Consider the following 21,403-nt stretch of genomic DNA (forward strand, 5'->3'; position numbering starts at 1 on the left):
TTCTTACTCCAAGCGGAAGGCCCTAAACTAGGCCTTTACAAGTCAAGGCAAGGGTGGGAGACAGACTTAGGAACAATGATTGATGAGCAGTCTTGGTCAGACCTGTGTCAGAGCAGCATGACTGCGATTATTAATGCACGGTATAGGCTGGTGCAGTATAATTTTCTCCACCAGCTATATTTGACACCACAAAAATCAAATAAGTCTAAACCAGAAATTTCAGACCAATGCTTCAGATGTGTCATTGTGACCTGGATATGTACCAAGGTGAGACCCTTTTGTGTGGAACTAGGCCAAGCCCCAGAAAAATTCATAGGTAAAGAATTATCACAGACCCAGAACTGTTCCTATTGGGAAACATGATGGACATAAGGCTTAAACTGAAGCAGTCCAAATTCCAAATCCAATTTGTAATGATCGCATTGGCAGTGACCAGGAAGTGCATAGCGGTTACCTGGAAATCTGACTCCCACTTGGGCACTGTGTTCAGGAATACAGAAATGCAAAGCTGTGTTCCCCTGGAGAAAATTACCTATAACTTAAGGAAAAAAATATAACATCTTCTTTAAAAATTTGGCAACCATTTTTAAATTTAATAGGAGCGCAGTTATAGTGTGGACCTGTGTATCTCACTGCCCTGCCTTCCCCGTCTATCCTTCTGAGGGAGGGGTGGGGGGGGGTCCATTCCATCCCAATCAAGTAAAGTCAAGAAAAATGTAACAGCCTAGGTGCCGGCCGGCTGTGACAAATCCCTGATGTGTTCCCTAACTTTGTTGTGGGTGTCTTGAATGTTGCGCATAACTGCATCAGTTGAGTGTGGGGAGGGAATGGAAAAAAATGGCTTGTATTCGATAACAAAATTTGTTTATAATTGATAACTGTAATTTGTGATTACTAAAAACTGAGTTTGAAAATTTATAAATATCAAAAAAAAGAAAATTGTCAGGCAGCCACGAGGGGCTGCAGACTGGGGAAGCGTAGAACTGGAGCAGAGAAACGGAGGATGGGAAGATCACCCCCATCTGAGAAGGAGAAGCAGAGGAGATTACGCGGTGGGAGGGGGAGAAAGGTGACCACAGTGGTGGACTAGTGAGGGAGCTCTACAATGGGCTGATGGCGGCTCGAGGAACCCGTGGAAGCTGTGGTCTGCTAGAGGCTGTTGTTGGGAGTCTCGCACCAGGCTGTGGACTACTGGAGACTGGCTCAAACTGGCTGGAGGGGTACCTGGTTTCGGAACTGGGATATGAGGAGGTGGCGAGGGCTTCTTGACTGTCAAAGGTTTGGATCTGGAGCCGGGATTGCTGGTGGTTTGGACTGGACTCTGTGTGGTGCAGGGGCTGTGGAAGCACTGGAGGTGAATCTATGGACACTCGGTGATTATGGAGGGGGTACTCTCTTTTGCTCTCTCTGTAAGAGGTGCTTTGGGCAATTTTCTCCAGTGGCTAATCTGTCTGCCTTGCAGCAGGAAAAGAAATTTCACAAAATACGACACTGTTTTATTACTACGATAGCATCTTGAATCTTGAGGATTGCATTGAATAGTTTACGAAGATACAGTAAACCATGTTGTCTTTTAGATTTAATTCATGATCACCACAAGTTTTTCTGTCAGAAAACCCAGAGAGTGGTGAATCTTGAATTTGCTGCCCATTGAAGCAATGGAGGTGGGAATTAAGGGATATGGGGAAAAGGCAGGTAGGTGGAGATGAGCCTATCATTAGATCAGCCATGATCACATTGAATAGCAGAACAGGCTTGATGGGCTGGAAGGCTGACTCCTGCTCCTATTTCTTATGTAAAACGTGTTCAGATCTCCTCCGTAACTAAAATTCTACACAGTACCTTGGCTTTGCTTGGGATGTTTGAGGGACTATATCCATTAACAATGTGACATGGAGAAACTCAGCCTGAGTACGGAAACGAATGCAGTGTTGGGTGACAATGGAAAATTTAAATAAAACTGCAGATTATGGAAATCCTAAACAAAAATGTTGGAATCTCTCTACTAGTCAGGCTGTAGAAAGAAGAAAAGTTAACATTTCAAGTCAATGATCCTTCACAACAATGATGCAGGCTTGATGTGTATTTCCAACATTTGTTGTTTAAAGGCACACCTTTAAATGAAAGGTCATTCTGGGGGGGGGGAATTAATAAAGAGCTGAGGAGGTATTTGATGGTGCTCTAGCCAAGAATGAATGGTTGTGTTGACAGGAGTGGGAGGGGACACTAGTGAGACATAATGTTATTAAACTAAATACACAAAAGTGCTGGAGAAACTCAGCAGGTCCTGTAAAAAGGTGGGGGAGGAAGGAGAAGGGATGGCGAGAGGAGCACAGGCCAACTGCCAAGAAGCATTAGGTGCATGAGCACAAGAGGGGAAAGCTGAGAATTGAGTAATTCCCAATCTTGAAAAAAAAAACACACAAAGGCTGGAGAAACTCAGCAGGTCCTGTAAAAAGGTGGGGGTGGAAGGAGAAGGGATGGCGAGAGGAGCACAGGCCAACTGCCAAGAAGCATTAGGTGCATGAGCACAAGAGGGGAAAGCTGAGAATTGAGTAATTCCCAATCTTGAAAAGAAACACACACACAACGGCTGGAGAAACTCAGCAGGCTTGAAGGTGTGGGGGAACAGGAGAGATGTCTGAACAAACTCCAGGCTAGGTAGAGAGAGAAAGGAAGCAGGAACTGGAATAACTAGTTAAAGGGGGGAAGGAGAGCAAGCTGATTAGTGGAGTTCCCAATCTTCATTTGCAAGGGAGGGGGGGGCAAGTCAGAGTTTGATTGACAGCAGCTGGTGTCCAGTGACACACATAACAGTGAGCGGTGGGCTGGAAGCAAACCCACGGCGTACCGCCGTGAAGCGGGCCATGGACGACCGCAGCGTGCACAAGTTGCTGGCGTCTCTCTACCCTCGCGTCACCTCCATCGAGCGGTTCGTTTCGCAGATCGATGCTGTGGCACCACCAGCTTTGGTGGAGGCGCTCGACAGTGACAACTACAAGCGTTTCATCTCCCAGCTCCTCGTTTGTGTCCCCGCGGAGGCCAAGCCTCTGTGGCGGCCAGTCACATTCCAGCAGGTACGAAGGCTCGGGCTCCAAACTGAATGCATGGCCATGTTCCTCGTCCAGGAGCAGAATGTTGGGTGACTAACTTTCGGTTTGCAGAACGGAAGACGTTAGGCATTTAAAAGTGAGTTTCAGCCTCTCTCCAGCCCGGGACGTTCCTGCCGCTTTGTGCCGCACTTTCCAGCAAGCCTGGACGTGACAGGGGCGACCACTTAATAAGCTCTGGGTCGCAATTCCTCCCCGAAACTGCCGCTACTCCCCGCTCACCGAAGGCTCCGCAGTTGAGGTGGGTGGCAGCTTGTGCAACGATGCCTTGCATCGCGACCAACATTTCACTTCTGCAACCAGTGAAGTAACAGAACGAGAGAGCCCAGGTTGCTGCAGGCATGAAACCGCTCCCAACCCCCTTTCCCAAAGCCATCCAGGTCTTTCTCATGCAAATAATTAATATAATCGTTTTGAACAGACCGGATTGCAACAGCTAATTGTTTGGCAAATTATGCTTACCTCTTTGGATATAGAAACATAACCAGCCCTCTGGGTGTTTTGTGATCTCATCCAGCATGACAAGAAATAGCCTCTGCAAAGACTTGGCATGACGTCCAAGGCTTGGAATTGGTGGTCCAAGGTGGAAAGGGTTATCTCTTTTTGGTGAGGATAATTTTGTATTTGTTAAGCAAGTGGGAATTATATTTAAAAATCTGTCAGGAAAGAGATGTTCAGCTGTTATAAACGCGACCATCACGAAGAGTGCAAATCATTGTACCAATTTGGAGGTGAGAATGATCTTTTTAGTGACGAGAATTGAAGTTGAACATGGTTAAGGAAACCATCTCTGCAATATTCTTGTTATTTGTGAAAGCTGGCATAACCCTCCCCCATCATCTGGGTTTGTATTGGGCTTTGATCTTGCTGCATTTTACACAATGTCTGTCACCTATTCAAATTAGTTTCCTACCCAATTTTGGTCCACCTTTATCAGTGGAGAAGAATTGCAAAGTGCAGAGCTTGGGTCGTGGTATTTGGAGCCAGATGCTCCAATCCAACGAACTTCAGGCCACGTGCTCCATTCAAGGGGTGCTTTCAATCCCATCCTCTATGGAGAGTGGCTTCTGTTTGTATATTTGAAAAGCAGGAACTTCCATCTTATTTGGAATAATTGTTAACCCAGAAACACTGGAGGCTGCTCTAGTCGTGATGCTTGGCAGCTGTTCTTATTTTGGAACTGAAAAATAAATGCATTTCTCTCATTTCTTTTCAGCTGTCAACGCAGAGTGACGTGGTTATGCGAGTCATCCAAAGAATTTGTGAAAAAAGGAAAAGAAATGTGCTTACACTTTGTTACAGCAATGCAACTGAAACAAATTTCAACCCTGTCAGATCTACCTCTAACGTACGTAGTTACCAAATAAATACCACCACGGCAGTTATCAAGACAAGCGAACTGTGGAAGACACTGGTGAGCAGGATTGGGGATGATGTCATGATGTATTTGCTGGAACACTGCTCCCTCTTTAGACATGTCCCACCAAGCTGTTGCTTTCAGTTATGTGGAGTTCCCATCTATAATCTCCTTGCAAGTGGTACTCCTCACCAGTCTATCTGGCTTAGGCAGAGGCCGATCCAATATCGATCTAGATTTCTGCTAAAGCAGGCTCAAAGGAAAGTTGGCTTTTATAAGCAGTTCCTATCCAAGAAGAGGAAATGGAAGGAAAGATTATCAGAAGATGGAAATCGATTAGAGCTCAGCAAGCAGAAAATTCGCAAGGCACCAAATGTGCTTCAATACAAATGTGTGAAGAGGGCAAGACTTGAGGGTGATATTGGAAGATGGACATCAAAGGCTGTGCACCCCAAAGAGGGAAGGTCACTAAAACGATTTCTAGATGATGATAGAGTGGAGGCTCCAGCAAAGAGGGTAAAAGGAAGCCAGCTGTCAGTACTGGTGGAAGAGAAAATCACAGAACATGGAAGAGCCTTCGTGGAGAATAAGTTGCATAGGCCTCCTGAGACAATTGAGCATAGTGGATGTGTAATTGGCCAGCCAAGTGAAATAGTAATGGAATGGAATGGAGAAACCAGTAATATTAATGAAGGTAAATCAAAATATCCTGAATTTACTTCAATAAAGAGCATAATGGAAGAAAAGACAAAGGATAAAAGGACTGGTACCAAGGCACAGGCACAGACTGAAGGTGAAACTAATGGATATTTTGTGTGTGGTACAGAGATTCCTTTTTCTGACAAAGATGTTCCATCCCCTATAGTGGAAGGGCAGAATGTGGTAGTCACAGAGCCACAGGCTAAAATTAAAGTGCCCTACAAATGTGGAAAAGGCTGTGATAATTTCCCTGTTGCAGAAATTGGTGAACGGAATGAATGTAAGGCAATAGACCGTGCAAAAAGGAAAAAGTCAATGCCTGATGGCAGAGAATCAAGCAGAAATCCAAGCAACATACATGACTCTAAATCCTCTGGTGGAGTACACACTTGCTGGAATGGTGCCATTGAAAAGGAACACCACCACACCGAGTCTGATGGGTTCATAAAGCCTACATTCTCTGGGCCATCACTTTATCCTAAAGATGCTCCACGAATAAAGAAAAGAACATGGAGTGAAATTTCTATTGAAAGAAGGAATATAATGTACTGTAATAATAATGTAGAATGTTTGCCAAAGACATTTATATTAAATCAATTGCAGGGCCTCAGGTCAGGTGGTCAGAGGCTTGTGGAAGCCATATTCTTGAACAGAAATGTTTTGGGGACTAGGATGGCACAAGTGCAGCACAGGAATCTGAGGAGAAGGAAAAAATTTCCAAAGCGCTACTGGCAAATGAGAAATCTTTTCTTTCGATTGTTGCGAAATCATAAGCGCTGTCCGTATCTGCAAATATTGTCTAGAAATTGCCATGTTAATGTTTGGGATGGAAGAAAGGTCAATAGTGATTCAAATGCTAAGTCAAAAAGTGAGCCAAATTCTTCTGTTACCAAGGTAGCCACCAGGCCTCTTATTAGAAGTGCTGCAGGAATGCTGGAACTTCATCGTCCTGTTACTGCAGGTACCCACCTAATTGAAAAACAGCAATGTACTTTGAACAAAAGCATAAAGGACGATTTTTCAGTGGGTACCGATCCTCATAGCCACAGTTCTATAATAGAAGAGCGTGCACGTTGTTGGACCTCTTTGGAATGGCCTGGAGTATGTCCTGAGCAGGGTCTTCCTCCTGAAGGTACAGCATTAGAACAAAAAGCAAGTGAAGAGGTCGAGGCATCTGTTGACTTCACCTGCAGCAAAGGATCAGGCGGTTCGGACAAAGAGTTACTGCATTTGCTTAAGCAGCACAGCAGTCCTCTTCAGGTCTACCGATTTGTCAGGGAGTGCGTGCTCAGGGTTGTATCAGATGAGCTTTGGGGTTCAAATCACAATAAATTACGGTTCCTGAAGAACGTGAAGAATTTTATCTCCTTGGGAAAGTTTGATAAATTCTCTTGCAGTGAACTGATGTGGAAAATGAGAGTGAATGACTGCACTTGGCTTCAACTCAACAAAGGTGACTTTACAATGTTGTATTAATTTTCAAGTGAAAAGAGATCATGTATGAAAGCCTTGTACTCCTTAAGCATCATGGCAGTTTTGCTATAGTCAGATCATGGTTCTGTTAATAACTTCATAGCAGTGGGGAGTATAGAGGCAAATTTTGAGATCCATAATCTACCGACTCTAATTATTGTGTCTTTCAAATAATCAGTTAATTTTGCATTAGTATTTCTGTTTGGAAAATGTATCCTTGAATAAGGCCCAAATTGGAGGCTATAGTCTCGTAAGTGTTAAACTTTTATTGTGAAGTCCAGTAAGGAAAATCAAGCATTTGTATTTTGGTGGGGGGGGGGGGGGGGAATGGGAATGGGGAGGGGTTGCTGAACATGCTTTAAATGCTGCAATGTATGGATCTACCACAACATTGCTCCAAATCCCCTCTCTTCTATTGCTCTGGTTGCTAATTTAACACTGAGATCAAGCAAATGAAATAATCCTTCTAATTTCCCATGTCACTCTACTTAAGGTCCTTCGATATTGCTAAAACTATTTCAAATCCCTGTTCTTAATTCCCTACTAATTAAAAAAAAAATCCTTTATATTTCCCAGTCCAGCATTCTGTCCCTGCATCAGAACACCAGTTACGTGAAGATATTCTCAGGAGGTTCCTATTTTGGTTAATGGAAACCTATGTGATACAGCTGCTCAAGTCATTCTTTTACATTACGGAGACAACATTCATGAAAAACACACTTTTCTACTACAGGAAATGTGTTTGGAAAGAAGTGCAGAGCATTGGGGTGCGGTAAGGAAATTTATTTGTGCTTCTTCATGTTTTACAAAATTGAGCCCCGGTAAAATTATAAAAACATGCTCTCAGGATAGCACTAAATGGAGCTATAAATCTTCGTAATACCAAATGAAAGATTTCAGTCCCTCATTGTTCTGGTGGAGTAATCACCTGCTACTCTATTCTTCATTTAAAGTTGTGAGCCCAAGGCTCACTCCAGTAACTACTGAAATGCACAATGATACCCAAATATCATATGGAGGGAACTTTAACCTGAGGTGCTGCCTCGCAGCTGAGAGGTCTGACTACTTCCCTTGGATGGAAATGGTTTATTTGGCACCATTTGGAAGCAAAGCAGGGAACAGACACAGTTCAGATTTATTCCTCAGTTGCTGAATGTCTCTTCATTATATTGTGGGAGATTGCTCAGTTATACAAGTTGGTTTTGATCATTTATTGCACTCATTTGAGCGTTTGGTTAATTGCTAGGCTGGGCATGAGGTCATGGAGGAAAAAGCTTCTATCTCTTCACTCTCTTCCAAATCTTGGAATAAAGTGAAAGAATTCTCATACATTACCAAGTACATTCTCGTGGGCTACATGATTAGCACAGCATCACCCTTAATTCCCCTGTGATGCAAAAATCAATCTCACTGTGTCTTAAATATATTTAATGAGGCAGCCGCCACTGCTTCCTTGGACAGAACTTTCCACAGAAAATCAGTCAGGATTTTGAAAGTATTTGGTATCGATATGTGTACTTTTTGATTATTGAAACTAATACGCATCGGACTTGTCAGCCACAAACGAGCCTGCAGCTGACGTGGACTTTTACCCCCTCCATAAATCTTCGTCCGCGAAGCCAAGCCAAAGAAGAAGATTACAGCACCAGTGACCGAGCCTCTAATCAGGTGCTGTCTGTGAGGAGTTTGTATGTTCTCCCTGGGTCTGCTTGGATGTCCTCTGGGTGCTCTAGTTTACTCCAGTTGTTCAAAACTGTACCAGGATTGTAGGTCAATTGGGTGGTTGTGGGCTGGAAGGGCCTGTTACTCTGCTCTATGTTTAAGTTTTTTTTAAAAATCTTCAAATATCTGTTGATCCTCTCCTCAAACATGCAGTAACAGTATCTCATCCAAATGCACTATCTACTCCTGACTTGTGCCATGTAGATGTTGGAAAGGATTGGTGGTGTGTGCACATGGAGCAGTTAAGTTTCTAGTAAGCCCAGGATATTTACAGTAGTAATGTAACGGTAGTAAAGAAGGATGATTAGGCGCTTTTTTTGGTGCATCTATGATATGGCACATAACGTTACATGCTTGAGCATTGGTTTTGTTGCACGGTGTGCTTCAGTTGCTTTCTTTTTAAAATATTTTATTGAGTTTTACACAGTGGTTCTCAACTTTTTGGTTTCCACTCACATACCACTTTTAAGTATTCCCTATGCCATAGGTGGTCAATCATTAGTAAGGGATTGCTTAAGGTGGTATGTGAGTGGAAAGCAGTTGAAAACCACTGTTTTAATCGTACCTAATTGACTCGTTATGTGCACGGTTTCATAACTCCAAAGGAAATGGGCAAATGACAATTTTTCTCAAGCAAAATATTTCAGTAACCATTGGGTCTAGAGCAGTGATTCTCAACCTTCCCTTCCCACTCACATACCACCTTAAGCCATCCCTTACTAATCACAGAGCACCTTTGGCATAGGGATTACTTAAAGTGGTATTTGAATGGAACGAAAAAGGTTGAGAACCACTGGTGATCCATATACAAGTTATTAATATAGCAAAGCAATATGATAGCATATACATGACAGATAATTAAAGAAAATGCACTATACAACTAATTTTAAATTTCATCCCTAATTGTTAAATGTGATTGTTTGTTAAAATGATAATAATATTATTTAACTAATTTTTAAGTATAAGAAATCTCATTATTGCCTTAATATACTTTCTAAAAAAGAAATATCATCTAGGATATTTGTAATTAAACCCTGTAAATCCATTTATCAAAAAGAAAAAAAAAACCCTAATACTAATCTAGCCCCTCTAATCAAGGTTACAGGAGAAATATAAAGTTGGATCAAGTTGTGACCTCCAGAAGTTAGATGGATCAGCACTAGGGCACCCATATCTAAAACTGCCAGTTATGATAAAATTCTATAAATGGGCGCCATACCTTTACAAACTGAAACTTTTTATCTTTAATATTATTCCTAATTATCTCAAAACTTCGATATGTCATTACATCATTTAACCATTGTGATGAGTCGGTGCTTTAATTGCTAAGGATTTGCAATAGAATTGATCATCTGCAATTTGCAACCATCCCCTCTTCTGACCTTGTGATGGAAGGAGGGTCATTGAAGCAGTTGAAGATGATTGGGTCTGGGATACTGTCTTTGAGAAAAGATCTAGAAATTGAACTAGAGAACCGTATTTGACAGCATATAATAACTGGTTCTTTCCCCCCCACCCCTGACTTGTATGCAAAATTGATCACGTCGCCAGCTACTTGCCCAGCTTTTCAGAGGTGGTGCAGCTGTCCAGGAAGCAAGCCCGCAGCTTTGCCAACCATCTTCCCTCAGGTGACCTGAACCATCGCTCACTTCCCCTGTTGAGAAGGCTGACCATGGCAGCCCCTGCCAGCAGCACAATGGCCATGTTTGCAGTACATGCCGATCGTACAATCAATAGCATGCTTTGAGGGGAGCACAGGGCCTCGGTGATCAGGCTCCATGCTGAGCCTTTGTTCAATGAGCGCGGCTCCCCAAGCAAATTGAATGAGGTGCGGGGGTGGGTGGAAGTGAGCGAGTGACCTGTCAAGCTGAAGGCTTAGCCTGCTCCCCACGATGGTAGGCCTGGCCCATTGGCCTCCCCTCCTCCCTCGCGTGTGTGTGCACGTGTCCCGGCATGCCTGTCAATCAATCGGCAGAACCCCCGCGGCAGTGGGCCTTACCTATTGCCCTGGCTTCCCTCCCTCCCCCTTGCATGCATGTATCCTGGCACGCCAGAGATTCGGCGTTTTGCACGGTAGAGGATGGTGGTGAAGCAGCCTGAACCTTGGCATCTAGTGGGCAGGAGGAAGTGTTGCCGCTGTTGCTCGTGTGCGAGAAAGTCGGCGATAGGCCACAAGCAAACATGTGTGTCTATCTTTCCCAGCCCAACACGGTGAAGAGCTCCACTGAGCAGTATACCGACAAATTTGGCTTTGGCGACACAGCTGTGCAAGGCTGGAGGGTTTCCATGGAGATGTGTGAAGGTACACACAAATGCATTATCTACGTGGGGCCTTGCAGGAGGAAACCGTTGGTCAACTTGCCTGTAAATACGCAAAACAAAAATCTTAATCTTCTCTGCTGAAAGGGGGGGGGGGGAGAGAGTGGGGAAGTCTATATACTGTCAAATATGGTACATAATTTCCTCAAAGATGTCTATGCAGGTTTTAAAAAATACCAGTGTTAAGCTTGGTTTTATAAATAAGATCGTGAAGTAGAAAGATAAAGAAATAAATTAGCTGTCCTCTTTGGAATGTTTGTGGCACATTTGGTTGTTGCATAAACAAAAGTAATATTAATGTTAAAGAAATTGAAGTGATTTCCTAGTTGAGAAACCGTTTTGAGGAGTGTTTTACAACATTGGGACTATTTTTGTAGGAAACTGCAAGTAGAGAGTACATTTTTGCAGGTTTTCCAGATTATTGAGGCCTTTTGTTTGGTAAATCAGAAGTTAAAGATGCAGTGATACATGACCATTGATGCGTAAAGTGAGAAAAGAAATTTGAAGAGATGCTGTAGATTTGGTGTGTAAAATGAATTGCACAGTTGAGGCAGACTAATGGAAGAGATTTGCGTGACACTGGAAAGAAGCAGATCAGTAGACTGGTGTCAGATTACTCTAGTAAAGACTTCTTCAAATACTGGAGTCTTCAAAATTCTGTGATAATGTACTTCCAACATCTGCCACCAGGTGACACCATTGAGCTGGAGCCCCTATTAATGTACCGTGTCCACAAGTAAGTAAAAGTTCCAGCCAAAATCACATTTAAAAGTATCCAGTTTTAAACTTGATAATTGAGGCAACATTATGCTCTATTATACATAATTTGCCTTTTTTTTAAAATCTCCTTTGCTTATTTTTTAATATGCTCTGTAACTGTTAGTCCCCAAAGAACCTCACAAAATAAAATCGAGGGACTATGTGTGGCAATTCTGCTCCACTGAGGACTACCAGTTAGAACTATCTCCTGTTCAGCACCAGTAATGCCCCGTGAGTTTAGAGATGCAATGTGTTGCTATCCTTTTTTAACTGCCTTTTAAACATGCTCATTCTTTCATGCTGGAGTACTGATGGGAATTTTGAACAGGGAGGTCCATAGCCCTTGACTAGTTGGATTTCCAAGCTCCACTGGAAGAGCAGATTTGATCCATTTGTGGTTTTTGCTTCTCTTCCACAGCCTGAAGGGACATTGTGTTCCAGTTTGATTCCTAACCTTGCACATCTTATTTGGTTTAGAAATGCATAGTTTAATAATTAAGGTAAGTGATGTGGGTCCCTATAATTATGATTGGGGTCAAAGAAGCTGGCATGATCCTGCACTTTCCAGTTTACATTTCTTTTAGCTCATTAACACTACAGCCGCCTGGCTTCCCTCACCCAGTTTAGTTGGTTGGGATTTACAGTGATGGCCCCCTGCAATTATTGCTGTACACTTGCAAAATTGGTGTTCCTTGCAAAGATGACACATTGCCATGGGTGTTCTGTAAATAATAACACCCCCAAGCAAACCCAGGTCTTGAGTCATTCAACATGCAACAATATACAAAAGTTACTGGTTGCTTAGGAACTGCTACCCTATGGATTGAATTCCAATCACTCACAGGCCTGTAATTGGAACCAAGTGAAATTTTACATTGTGAAGAGGTTAGAGCCAGAAGAGAACGTGGCAATAAGGAAGATAAAATTAAATATTTGTCAACTTAATAAAATTTACTATCGTCATTCGGATTGCCTTGGTGTTGCTGCTTTAAAGTTTGTCTAATAGTGTCAGAATCCCTCTTGGCAATGTCTTATTTTGCTGGGGCTTGAATTTATTAATTTCAGTGTCTGCTGAAACTAATTAGCAGAGATGGCCAGGGCATTGCTAAAGCTGGCTCACTTGAAGCCGTTCATAAGTCTTTAACCCTCTCTGTATTCTCTGTTGGAATTGATGGCTTTGTGATCAAGTTTGCAGAGCTTTCAAAGATAGGTGGAGGGGCAGGTAGTGTCTGGGTCTGAAGAACTGAGACGAGTTGGGAGATAGTATTCCATCTGTCACTTTCTTACCCAGTGTAGAGAGTGCATGATTATGCACTTTGGCGGAAGGAATAAAGGTATAGACATTTCCTAAATGGACAATGAGTTCAGAAATCAGAGGTGCAAAGGGACAACTGTGGAGGCCAAATCATTTGGAATGTTTGACTGAGAGGTAAATAGGTTCTTTATTTGGAAGAGAATTGAGGGATGTGGGGAGAAGGCAGGATAATGGGGTTGAAAAGGAGAGTGAATCAGCCATGATGAATGATGGGGCACTGGATGGGGTGAATGGTCTTCTGGTCTTAAATGATCATCTCTCGACATCGGCCTAAACATCAAGGTGAAGGCTTCTTAGAGCAACGTGACAAGCTGCAGTACTGAATGTGATACAGGCCTTCCGAAAATCAAATTAAGGTTTTTCGACTTCTAGCGTTCGGGCACATAAAAACGGTAGTTTCCTGTTGATGTTGAATTAGGAAGATTATTTTCTTTTACATGCAACTGCAGAAATCATCTAGCAAAAGTACAGCTACAACCAATTTCATCCAAGGATGTGGAGCAGAAACTTAAGCAGAAGAGCTCAGCGCCCCCTTCCAGTTTGCGGTTTATTCCAAAGACAAATGGCTTGCGACCAATTGTAAAAATGCAAAATATATCAAGACCAAAAATCTCAGGAAAAAGACAAAACTTCAACAGGGTTAGTACTACCTTTTTGCATGTTGCCTGTGATGATGAAAATGGATCTGGAAAGCCTCATGGCTGCTAAATAATTTTCTAACTGGTGCCAAGCTAGTTCATATTCTGGAGGAACTCAGGGCAAACCAGCATCCGTGGGAGTTTTTTCTTTCAGTGATGCTGCTTGACCCAAGTTTCTCCTACAGATTGTGCTCAGCTTCAGATTCCATCATCGGTAGTCCCCTGTGTGTTAGTTGAGGAGTCAGAATGTTCAAAGTCCAGACATGCACATCAGTGTAATGCTGATGTGTTTCTCAGCTGAGATATTTAAACCTAAGCACTGTTCTGTCCTCTCATTTGTAGACTGATGTCCGATGATGCTAACTGAAAAAGTGCAGTTAATTCGAGTGAGTGTATCTCTCTACCAAAACTGCCAGCAAGTATTGTTGTAGTCTCACTGTGCTATGCTGAATATAGTTGCCATTGTTTCTTGGATTATATTAGTTGCAAAATATTTCAGGATGCCCATGGTTTCTGTCAGGTAACTATACATATTTTTCTCAATGTTGAGAACAAATGGAAACATTTATATCCCAGGGTCAAATCTGAATGTATTATCTGTGCTGTTAATTTATTTGAGAAATGCAACTATTCTTCCTATTTTGTCCTATTCCTCCATTCTTCTCTGTCCTCTAATTAAAGAAAGATTCTGTTTGCTTATTGTTGGAGGGCTGGCACCTAACTGAGATACAACACTGTACTGTAAAATCCCCATTATCTGGAATTTTAGCAATTGGCAGTCTTATACAATCAGCAAAAAAAATCTTGGAAAACAAATAGGTAAAAAATATGAAAGTTTAAAATTTGTGCCCCCCCCCCCCCCCCCCCCCACCACCAGTGGATAGTTCACCAATCAGGCAACCAAAAGATTCACTTATCCAGCATCTACCAATTCCCATAGGTTCCAGATACTGGAGGTTTTACTGTATTTATAACCTATGTTATAATTGATTTGGAATTGGGTAGTTGTTTTTTTTTAAATTATAAATAAATAAATGAATTGTGTTCCTATATTTTCAAATTAGATTGACTAGAACTAACTGATATCCAAAAACACTCCTAATTCCTCGACCATTTTGTGATGCCATGGAAAAGATTGTCGAGGAATTCATCCAAGGTCAGCGGTGAATGTGATGGGATGTGATAAAATTTTGCTCGTAAAATGGAGTTGATGGAGCTATTATTATTTGTAAACTTTTTATACAATATTTTTACCAAAAGATTCAGATGAAGGTCCTTTTTGACGTGCTGACTTATGAGCAACATCAGAACCCAACCCTAAAGAGCTCCTCTGTTTATGGACTTGATGACATTTATAAAGCATGGAGGGAGTTCGTGCTATCGAATTTGAAAGCTGGAAGACTGAACAGGGATCGTCCTTATTATTTTGTCAAAGTGAGTTAAAAGGCCTACGACGTAACGTAATAACATCAAGCTAATTAGTCTAAACCAATTGCAATAGTAACACTTGGTTGGTAATGGTCTTCTGCATTGTCTCAGATTATTCTGAGTGGGCTTGTCACTTGTGCTCCACATTCCCCAGAACTTGCCTTCTCTGGATTCAGAAGACTGACCTTGTTTGCGTAGGTGACCCTGTGACTGAGCACTGCAGCTCGGTATTGCCAGTCCCTCGAACAACACAAGTGGCTCATGCAAACCCTCCCCAGAACTATCATGGAAGCCTTTTGCAGACAGCCAAGCTCTTCCCTGCCCCCCCCCCCCACCCCCCGGAAAAAAAAAAGAAAAACCATGCTGTCTATCAGCAAAATATTCAGCAGGTCCTAGAAAGAGAAACAATGACTAGAGAGGTTTGGCTCTGATAAAGAGGCTTGGACCTGAAATGTTAACTCTGTTTCCTGCTCCTCAGACACTGCCTGCCTAAGGGTTTCCAGCATTTATTTTTCAAATTTCCAGTATCCACAGCTTTTTTGACACTGATAAGGCAGTCACGTTTTTTAAATCCTGAATAATTTTGACATTCAAAAGCATTTAAGAACAATTTTTAAAAAAATGAATATGAGATAACATGCATAGTTTCTATGAATCCAAAAATATATTTCTCCAATTAAAAGCATGAACTGAATACAACTAACTAAAATTATGTTATTCTTGCCTTTCTCCCTCTTAGGAATACAGAATTGTGTAGCTGTGGAATATTGGTGGAAAATTGGCAGACTTCCAGTTTTGCATTGAGATTCTTAAACCCTGTAGCCACTCTTGGGTTAGTGTTCCATTTAGGACTACCAACAAGATTCAGGCCATTAATTCTTGAGAAATATAGAAGGGTATAAAATATTTGAAAATGTGTTGATTGCCACTTGTCAATGTATTTCTGACATATTTGTGGACCTGTATCCATGAGCTAATTTTGAGATCAGGCTTTCACACTGAATCAAACTGTAATGGCTGGTTTGAAAGCTGCACAAAGTTCTATCAAACTTCTACAGGTGCACTGTGGAGCATATACTGACTGGCTACATTACACCCCAGTTTGGCAATGCAAATGCCCAGGGTCAGAGAAGGCTGCAGAAGGTATCAAACATAGTCAGGTCCATTATAGTGTCTGACCTTCCATCCATTGCAGATATGGGTGGCACGGTTAGCACAATGACTTTATAACGGCAACAATCAGGATTGGGGTTTGAATCCCATGCTGTCTGTAAGGAGTTTGTACGTTCTTCGTGTCTGCATGAGTTTCCTCCGGGGGTGGGGGGGGGGGGGGTGGCTCCGGTTTCCTTCCACTATTCAAAATGTACTGGGGTGTTGCTCAATCGGGTATAAATTGGACGGCACAGACTTTTTGGTCGAAATGACCTGTTACCGTGCTGTATGTTTAAATTAAAAAAAAATCTATGTGAGATGCAACCAACATAATAAAGGACTCCCATCACCCTGATCACCACCTCTTCTCACTGCTACCTTTGGGCATAAGTAACTAGCACTTCTAGGTCAAGAACAAAGACATTCTTCTTGCAGGCAGATGTTACCGGTGCCTATGATGCCATTCCTCATGCCAAATTAATTGAAGTAATTTCAGGCATACTGGATCTCAAAGTACCAAAGAGCTATTGTGTCCGGCGCTATGCAAAAATCTGGGTTGATGCTGCTGGACAAGTGAGAAAAGCATTTAAAAGACAGGTAAAGATTCATTGTGTTCTGAATATTACAGTATTCCTTGTATTTTCAAAGCAGTTGTTTCATTTCTTTTGTTATTTCTAAGTCCAGATCACCAGTCGTCGTTTAGCTGTAGGACGGCATGCTATTTTGAAATAATATGTGTTTGCTGCAAGCTGTAATGGACTTTTGTAAGTTCTGCACGTTCAGCTTGATATGCCAACCTCTTTTGGTTTCTCTGCTCCGTGATAAAATAAAGGGACAAGATCATAGATGACCTGCCATGGAGGGGTCTGATCAATAAAATCTGCTAATTGTTTCCTCCACGTTAATAGATTTTCCAGGAATTAATTGTGTTGCTTTTAAAATCACTATCTTCCGGCAGCTGATGTACCCAGAGTGCAAATGTGATAATGGAAATTTTTTTTTGATGGAAGTTGAGTAAGGAGAGTTGCCCATGTAGCAGGAGAGATTCAGTGAAAGTCATGGGAACCCATTCATTCAATTGATCAAAATTATGTTTCTTTATTTTGTCCTTTATATAATTAGCATTTATTGAGCTTTGCACTGAATCAGTGGAATGGTTTCTTTTCTTGTCCCTTCTTTTCTCCATTTATTCCTAAATGTGGGTACCTTTTGAACAATTTCATCACATCACTTTTTTAGCTCTGCGCTGGGTGGGGGGAAATGGCCTAATATCTTTTTGCAGTCTATTTCCAATTCACTTGTGTTTTTTAGAGATGAACTTGACTGCATTCCTGTCATTATGTTTGCAAATGGTTACTTTGCCGAGATGTAAGAAAACAATGCTGGGAGTACTCTGGATATAAATACGGTGACTGCAAGGAAAAATAAGAGTTCAATGACTTTTATCTCAACTGGGAAATGTCCATTTAAAAAAAAAAAAATGACTTTTACAGGTTGTGTTGCAAGGTTGTTGACCTGAAAAGTTGACTGTTTTTCCCTTCACATTTGATGTCTGACAGCATTGACTCTTTTTCGCAATTGGCCAGCACCTGTGGTTTTTCTAAGAATCTTGAGTCTTTGGCGATATGTTTACATGAAATGCCCAGCACTTTTTAGTCTAAAATTCTTAAGCAGAGTATATTGCTATTGTATTTTGAACTGATTTTGAATATACACAAAAAAAATTGTACGTTTATTTAAAAAAAATCAGAAACCCAACTGTGCTGATGTACAGGTTTGATCACTGTGATTGGCTAATAAAGTCGAAAAGCTTATCAAACTATTTAGTTTTGCTTGCAGAACTCTAATATCTCAGCAACTTTCCACAGAACCTTACTATGGTTTTCATATTCTTGCAACTTCTCCTCTCCCTGCACCCGCAGCCCCCCCCACTTTTGGTCGGATGGCTGCCACCATTTTCTCCTACTTTGAAGGGCTCAAGCCAAAACGTTGGTTATGTACCTTTACCATTGCTACATAAAGGACTCTGTTTGACCTGCTGAGATTCTCCAGCATTTTGTGTTTTTACTTAAACCGCAGTGACTACAGTTTTTTGTGATTTACTTTTAGCAATAATTCTCCATTGGTCATTACAGCCCCAACATCCCCTCCCCCCTCCCCCATGTGAATGATGGGCCATAATATTTTGAAGGTAGACTTTTAATACCTGATTTTAATCTCATGAAATTGTTACTTATTGATCTCCAAGTCTTTTCACTGAATGGTTTCTGATCACCCTGGTATCCTTTGCATTGGAATTATTTCGCACTTCTATGCCTCTGTATTTTTTTTTCAAAAAAAAGTAAAACCACTGTTGTTTTTTTGTCTCATCAATTCAGGTTTCTACTTTGATGGATCTAATGCCAACTATGAAGGAATTTGTGTCCCATCTGCAGCAAGGCTCACTGCAAAACACAATTTTGGTCAACCAGGTAAGTAAGTAAATCGTGATAATGTTTATATTTTCAATGTAAATTTTATTGACCTGTATTGGGTGGGGGAATGTTTACTCCTTTTCTATCCAAGTATCCATACAAATGCCTTTTAAACAACATGATTGTATTGTCCTTCACTTTCCCTGGCACCTTTCTTTATGTAATGACTGCATTCCAGGGTGAAAATCTTGTTTGAATCTCTTAAGTTTTCCGTATTCTGCGATTCAACACGACCCTTTCTAGAGTCCTCTTAATTTAAGGTAAAGATACCATTATTGTCACATAATACTACATTTAGAATGTAACATACATGAAATTCTTTGACTTTGGTCTACTGTAAGGCAGACAGAGTTGCTACTTTGTCTGGTGCCCCTCACAGAAACGTACAGCACCTGGTGTTCCTCAGCATTCTCCCCTTCAAGTGCTGACCAGTCGTGTGCCTGCTTAGCTTCCGAGATCAGACAATCCCAGGCACATTTCAGGTGCTGTATATTTAATGTATGTGTTACATTTTTCTTTTTAATCAAGAAGGAATAGGCTGTTGTCTTTGTCACCTTTATTTTTGGGAAATGGACATAATAACTATTTAGTTGTTCAAAAGGATTCTTGGTCATTAAATCCTTTTTTTCCATGAATGTGCATTGTATGTCACAATGTGGAATAGCAATGTAATTTTTCATTATTTGTCAACATTGGAGGTCCCAGTATTACATCACATGTCTTAAATTTGAAGTGTGTGTATATTGCAAATAGTGGACAGTCTTCACCTCGGAATGCTATTCTTTTACACAGGGCTTAACGTTGAATGAGAACTCTGAAGATGTGTTCACTTTTTTCAAGCAAATGATCGGAAGCAACATTATCAGAATAGGAGACAAGTAAGTAAAGTGTTCTTGGAATATTTGATTGAGAGTCCGTTTCACCATTTTATGAGGTGCATGTCTGCAGAAAAAGCCATTTATATTCATTGCACTTAAATTGACCAGCAGGTGGTATCTAGGTCACTGCATGATGGTCAGGTTCATACATAAATGTGCTGCCACAGAATATTGGTTACTCTTTACTTCCTGTGGAAGCTGTCTGAGTGCTGCTGAGTTTCTCGAGCACATTTGTGTATTGCCCTCAACGCCAGCATGCGCAGACTTCCCTGTTTTAACTGCATGGTCCTGGTAATGCTGTGCTCTGTCATTCAGGACTGCAGCATTGAGGGCTGCACTATACAGATTACTATAAAGCCATTCCAAACCAAGCTATTCTGTTTGGTAGAAAATCTATTACAAGAACCTAAAGTTGAGTTCTTGTACTCAAAATTGCAAATTGCACTTATAAATGTGCTAAGCCAGTTTGATGAATTTCTTGAAACCCTTCATCACCTTTAAGATGTTCCTGTCATCCTTTGCATCAATTAACTGCCAAGAGATGCCTATAAATGTAGGAAGAAGCTGATGACATAGGAAATTTCACTTGTCGTTAGCTCAAGGTAAGAACTGTAAGGATCATTTGATTTGGAATGCTACCATGTTAATTCTGGTAATTTCATGTACGGTGAAAGAGGTCAGATGAAGTTCAGATAAAAGGTAGCCATGTAAATGGAGAGTCATGAATAGCCTGATTAATGATGGGTTAATTAGAGCACGAATTGAACATATTGGCAGTACGAAATGGATATTTTCCACAGAGGCAGATAAAATTGTTATTTTTCTAATCCAGTAATTAATGGAAGATTATTCTGGATAATTTATAACCATCTTTGATCCTGTGTTTCTTATTTAATTTGATGCATAGTTTTCCTGCTCAATTTACATTCTCCTGAGAGCCTTGCTGATGTAAATATATGCAGAGTTCTTTTTATCATGAAAGATGTTGCATAATTGAGATCATCTGTATGTGAAACTGAAGGCCATGATTAAAGATTTGCTTTAACTGTTGATTCATTGTGTTTTGTGAAAAGGCTCCACATATATTCAAAAGCTGAAAAGGCAATTCTTGATTTTTATAATGGGTTTTGTCGTAAGGTATATTGTACAATATACATAGCCTCCAAAATTCTTGCTTGCTTCTGTCAAATAGGTACTTTGTTTAAAAGAAACTGCAGTGGTATAAGTTAAATTAAAAATAAATGATAAATACAAATGATAATAAATATGGCTCCAAAGTGCAAGGGAAGAAAGTTGTGTTACGATACTATGGTGTTGCAGTAGCTTATGGATTAGTGTAGTAAAGGAAGGTTCAGGAGCCGGTTAACTGTTGGGTACAAACTGTTCTTGAATCTAGAGGGACTGATTTTCAGCCTTCTGTGCCTTCTTAATAAATGTATCAGTAGCTCCTTCCACACACCACCGATTACATCTGACTTAACCTGCCAGTATCACAGTCAAATCGCTCAGTGTGAAATGACATAACTGGGCAGGGCAAGTAGATTTCAACCGGGCTCTGATACATGGAGGGAGCAAGAGGCAGAGCCTGGCCGAGTTGACTCACCAATCACCTTCTGGCGGTGTGGAACGACAACCAGGTATGATTAGTGATGTCAGCGCCTGCGTGCGTCAAAGCGGCAGGAAATTTGCCACTGTATGCTCTAGTTTTAAATTGGCATTCAAAAAAAAAAGTCACAATGAGCCTCCATTTATGTCAACGACTACACAAGTCAGCCTGCCAATCTGCCTCCTCCTCCCGGATTCTCTTCGTGCTCTGTGAAACAGCGGTCATCTTCTGCCAGAGTTTCCAACACAGCATTGATAACTGTGCTGATGAAACTTGTCTGGTTTATAATACTTGCAGGGCCAGCATTTGAAAATCAAATCCCATCTCCATTACTAACTGCATGATTAGACTTCTGCGTCACGTCCGGTGAGTGTGTACCACGTCACTTGGAATGTCATCGCTGGAGGCGGGGCCCCACGTAAAAACCTGGGTTGCAGAATTACCCGCAAATAATGGTGCAGTGTGAAAGGCTC

At 41.3% G+C, this 21,403-nt stretch overlaps 1 protein-coding gene across 3 annotated transcripts in view; it reads left to right on the plus strand.

The window, feature by feature from the left end:
- The first annotated feature begins 2,856 nt into the window (after window positions 1–2,856).
- The window catches only part of tert (telomerase reverse transcriptase), a 49,100-nt gene continuing 30,553 nt past the window's right edge, over window positions 2,857–21,403 (plus strand). For 2 of the 3 annotated variants that reach the window (XR_011348370.1, XM_069910034.1), the window contains exons 1-8: window positions 2,857–3,077; window positions 4,327–6,619; window positions 7,216–7,411; window positions 13,204–13,393; window positions 14,653–14,826; window positions 16,408–16,569; window positions 18,351–18,443; window positions 19,239–19,324. Coding sequence is in view for 2 of the 3 variants with exons in the window: in XM_069910034.1 (XP_069766135.1) it covers window positions 2,868–3,077; window positions 4,327–6,619; window positions 7,216–7,411; window positions 13,204–13,393; window positions 14,653–14,826; window positions 16,408–16,569; window positions 18,351–18,443; window positions 19,239–19,324 (3,404 nt within the window). In the remaining variant the exon portion in view is untranslated. Of the gene's footprint in view, window positions 3,078–3,098; window positions 3,190–4,326; window positions 6,620–7,215; window positions 7,412–13,203; window positions 13,394–14,652; window positions 14,827–16,407; window positions 16,570–18,350; window positions 18,444–19,238; window positions 19,325–21,403 lie in introns of those variants that run through there. The other variant, XM_069910041.1, reaches the window with a different exon arrangement.

Source organism: Narcine bancroftii, chromosome 1 (genome assembly GCF_036971445.1).
Source record: "Narcine bancroftii isolate sNarBan1 chromosome 1, sNarBan1.hap1, whole genome shotgun sequence".
NCBI classification, from domain to species: domain Eukaryota; kingdom Metazoa; phylum Chordata; class Chondrichthyes; order Torpediniformes; family Narcinidae; genus Narcine; species Narcine bancroftii.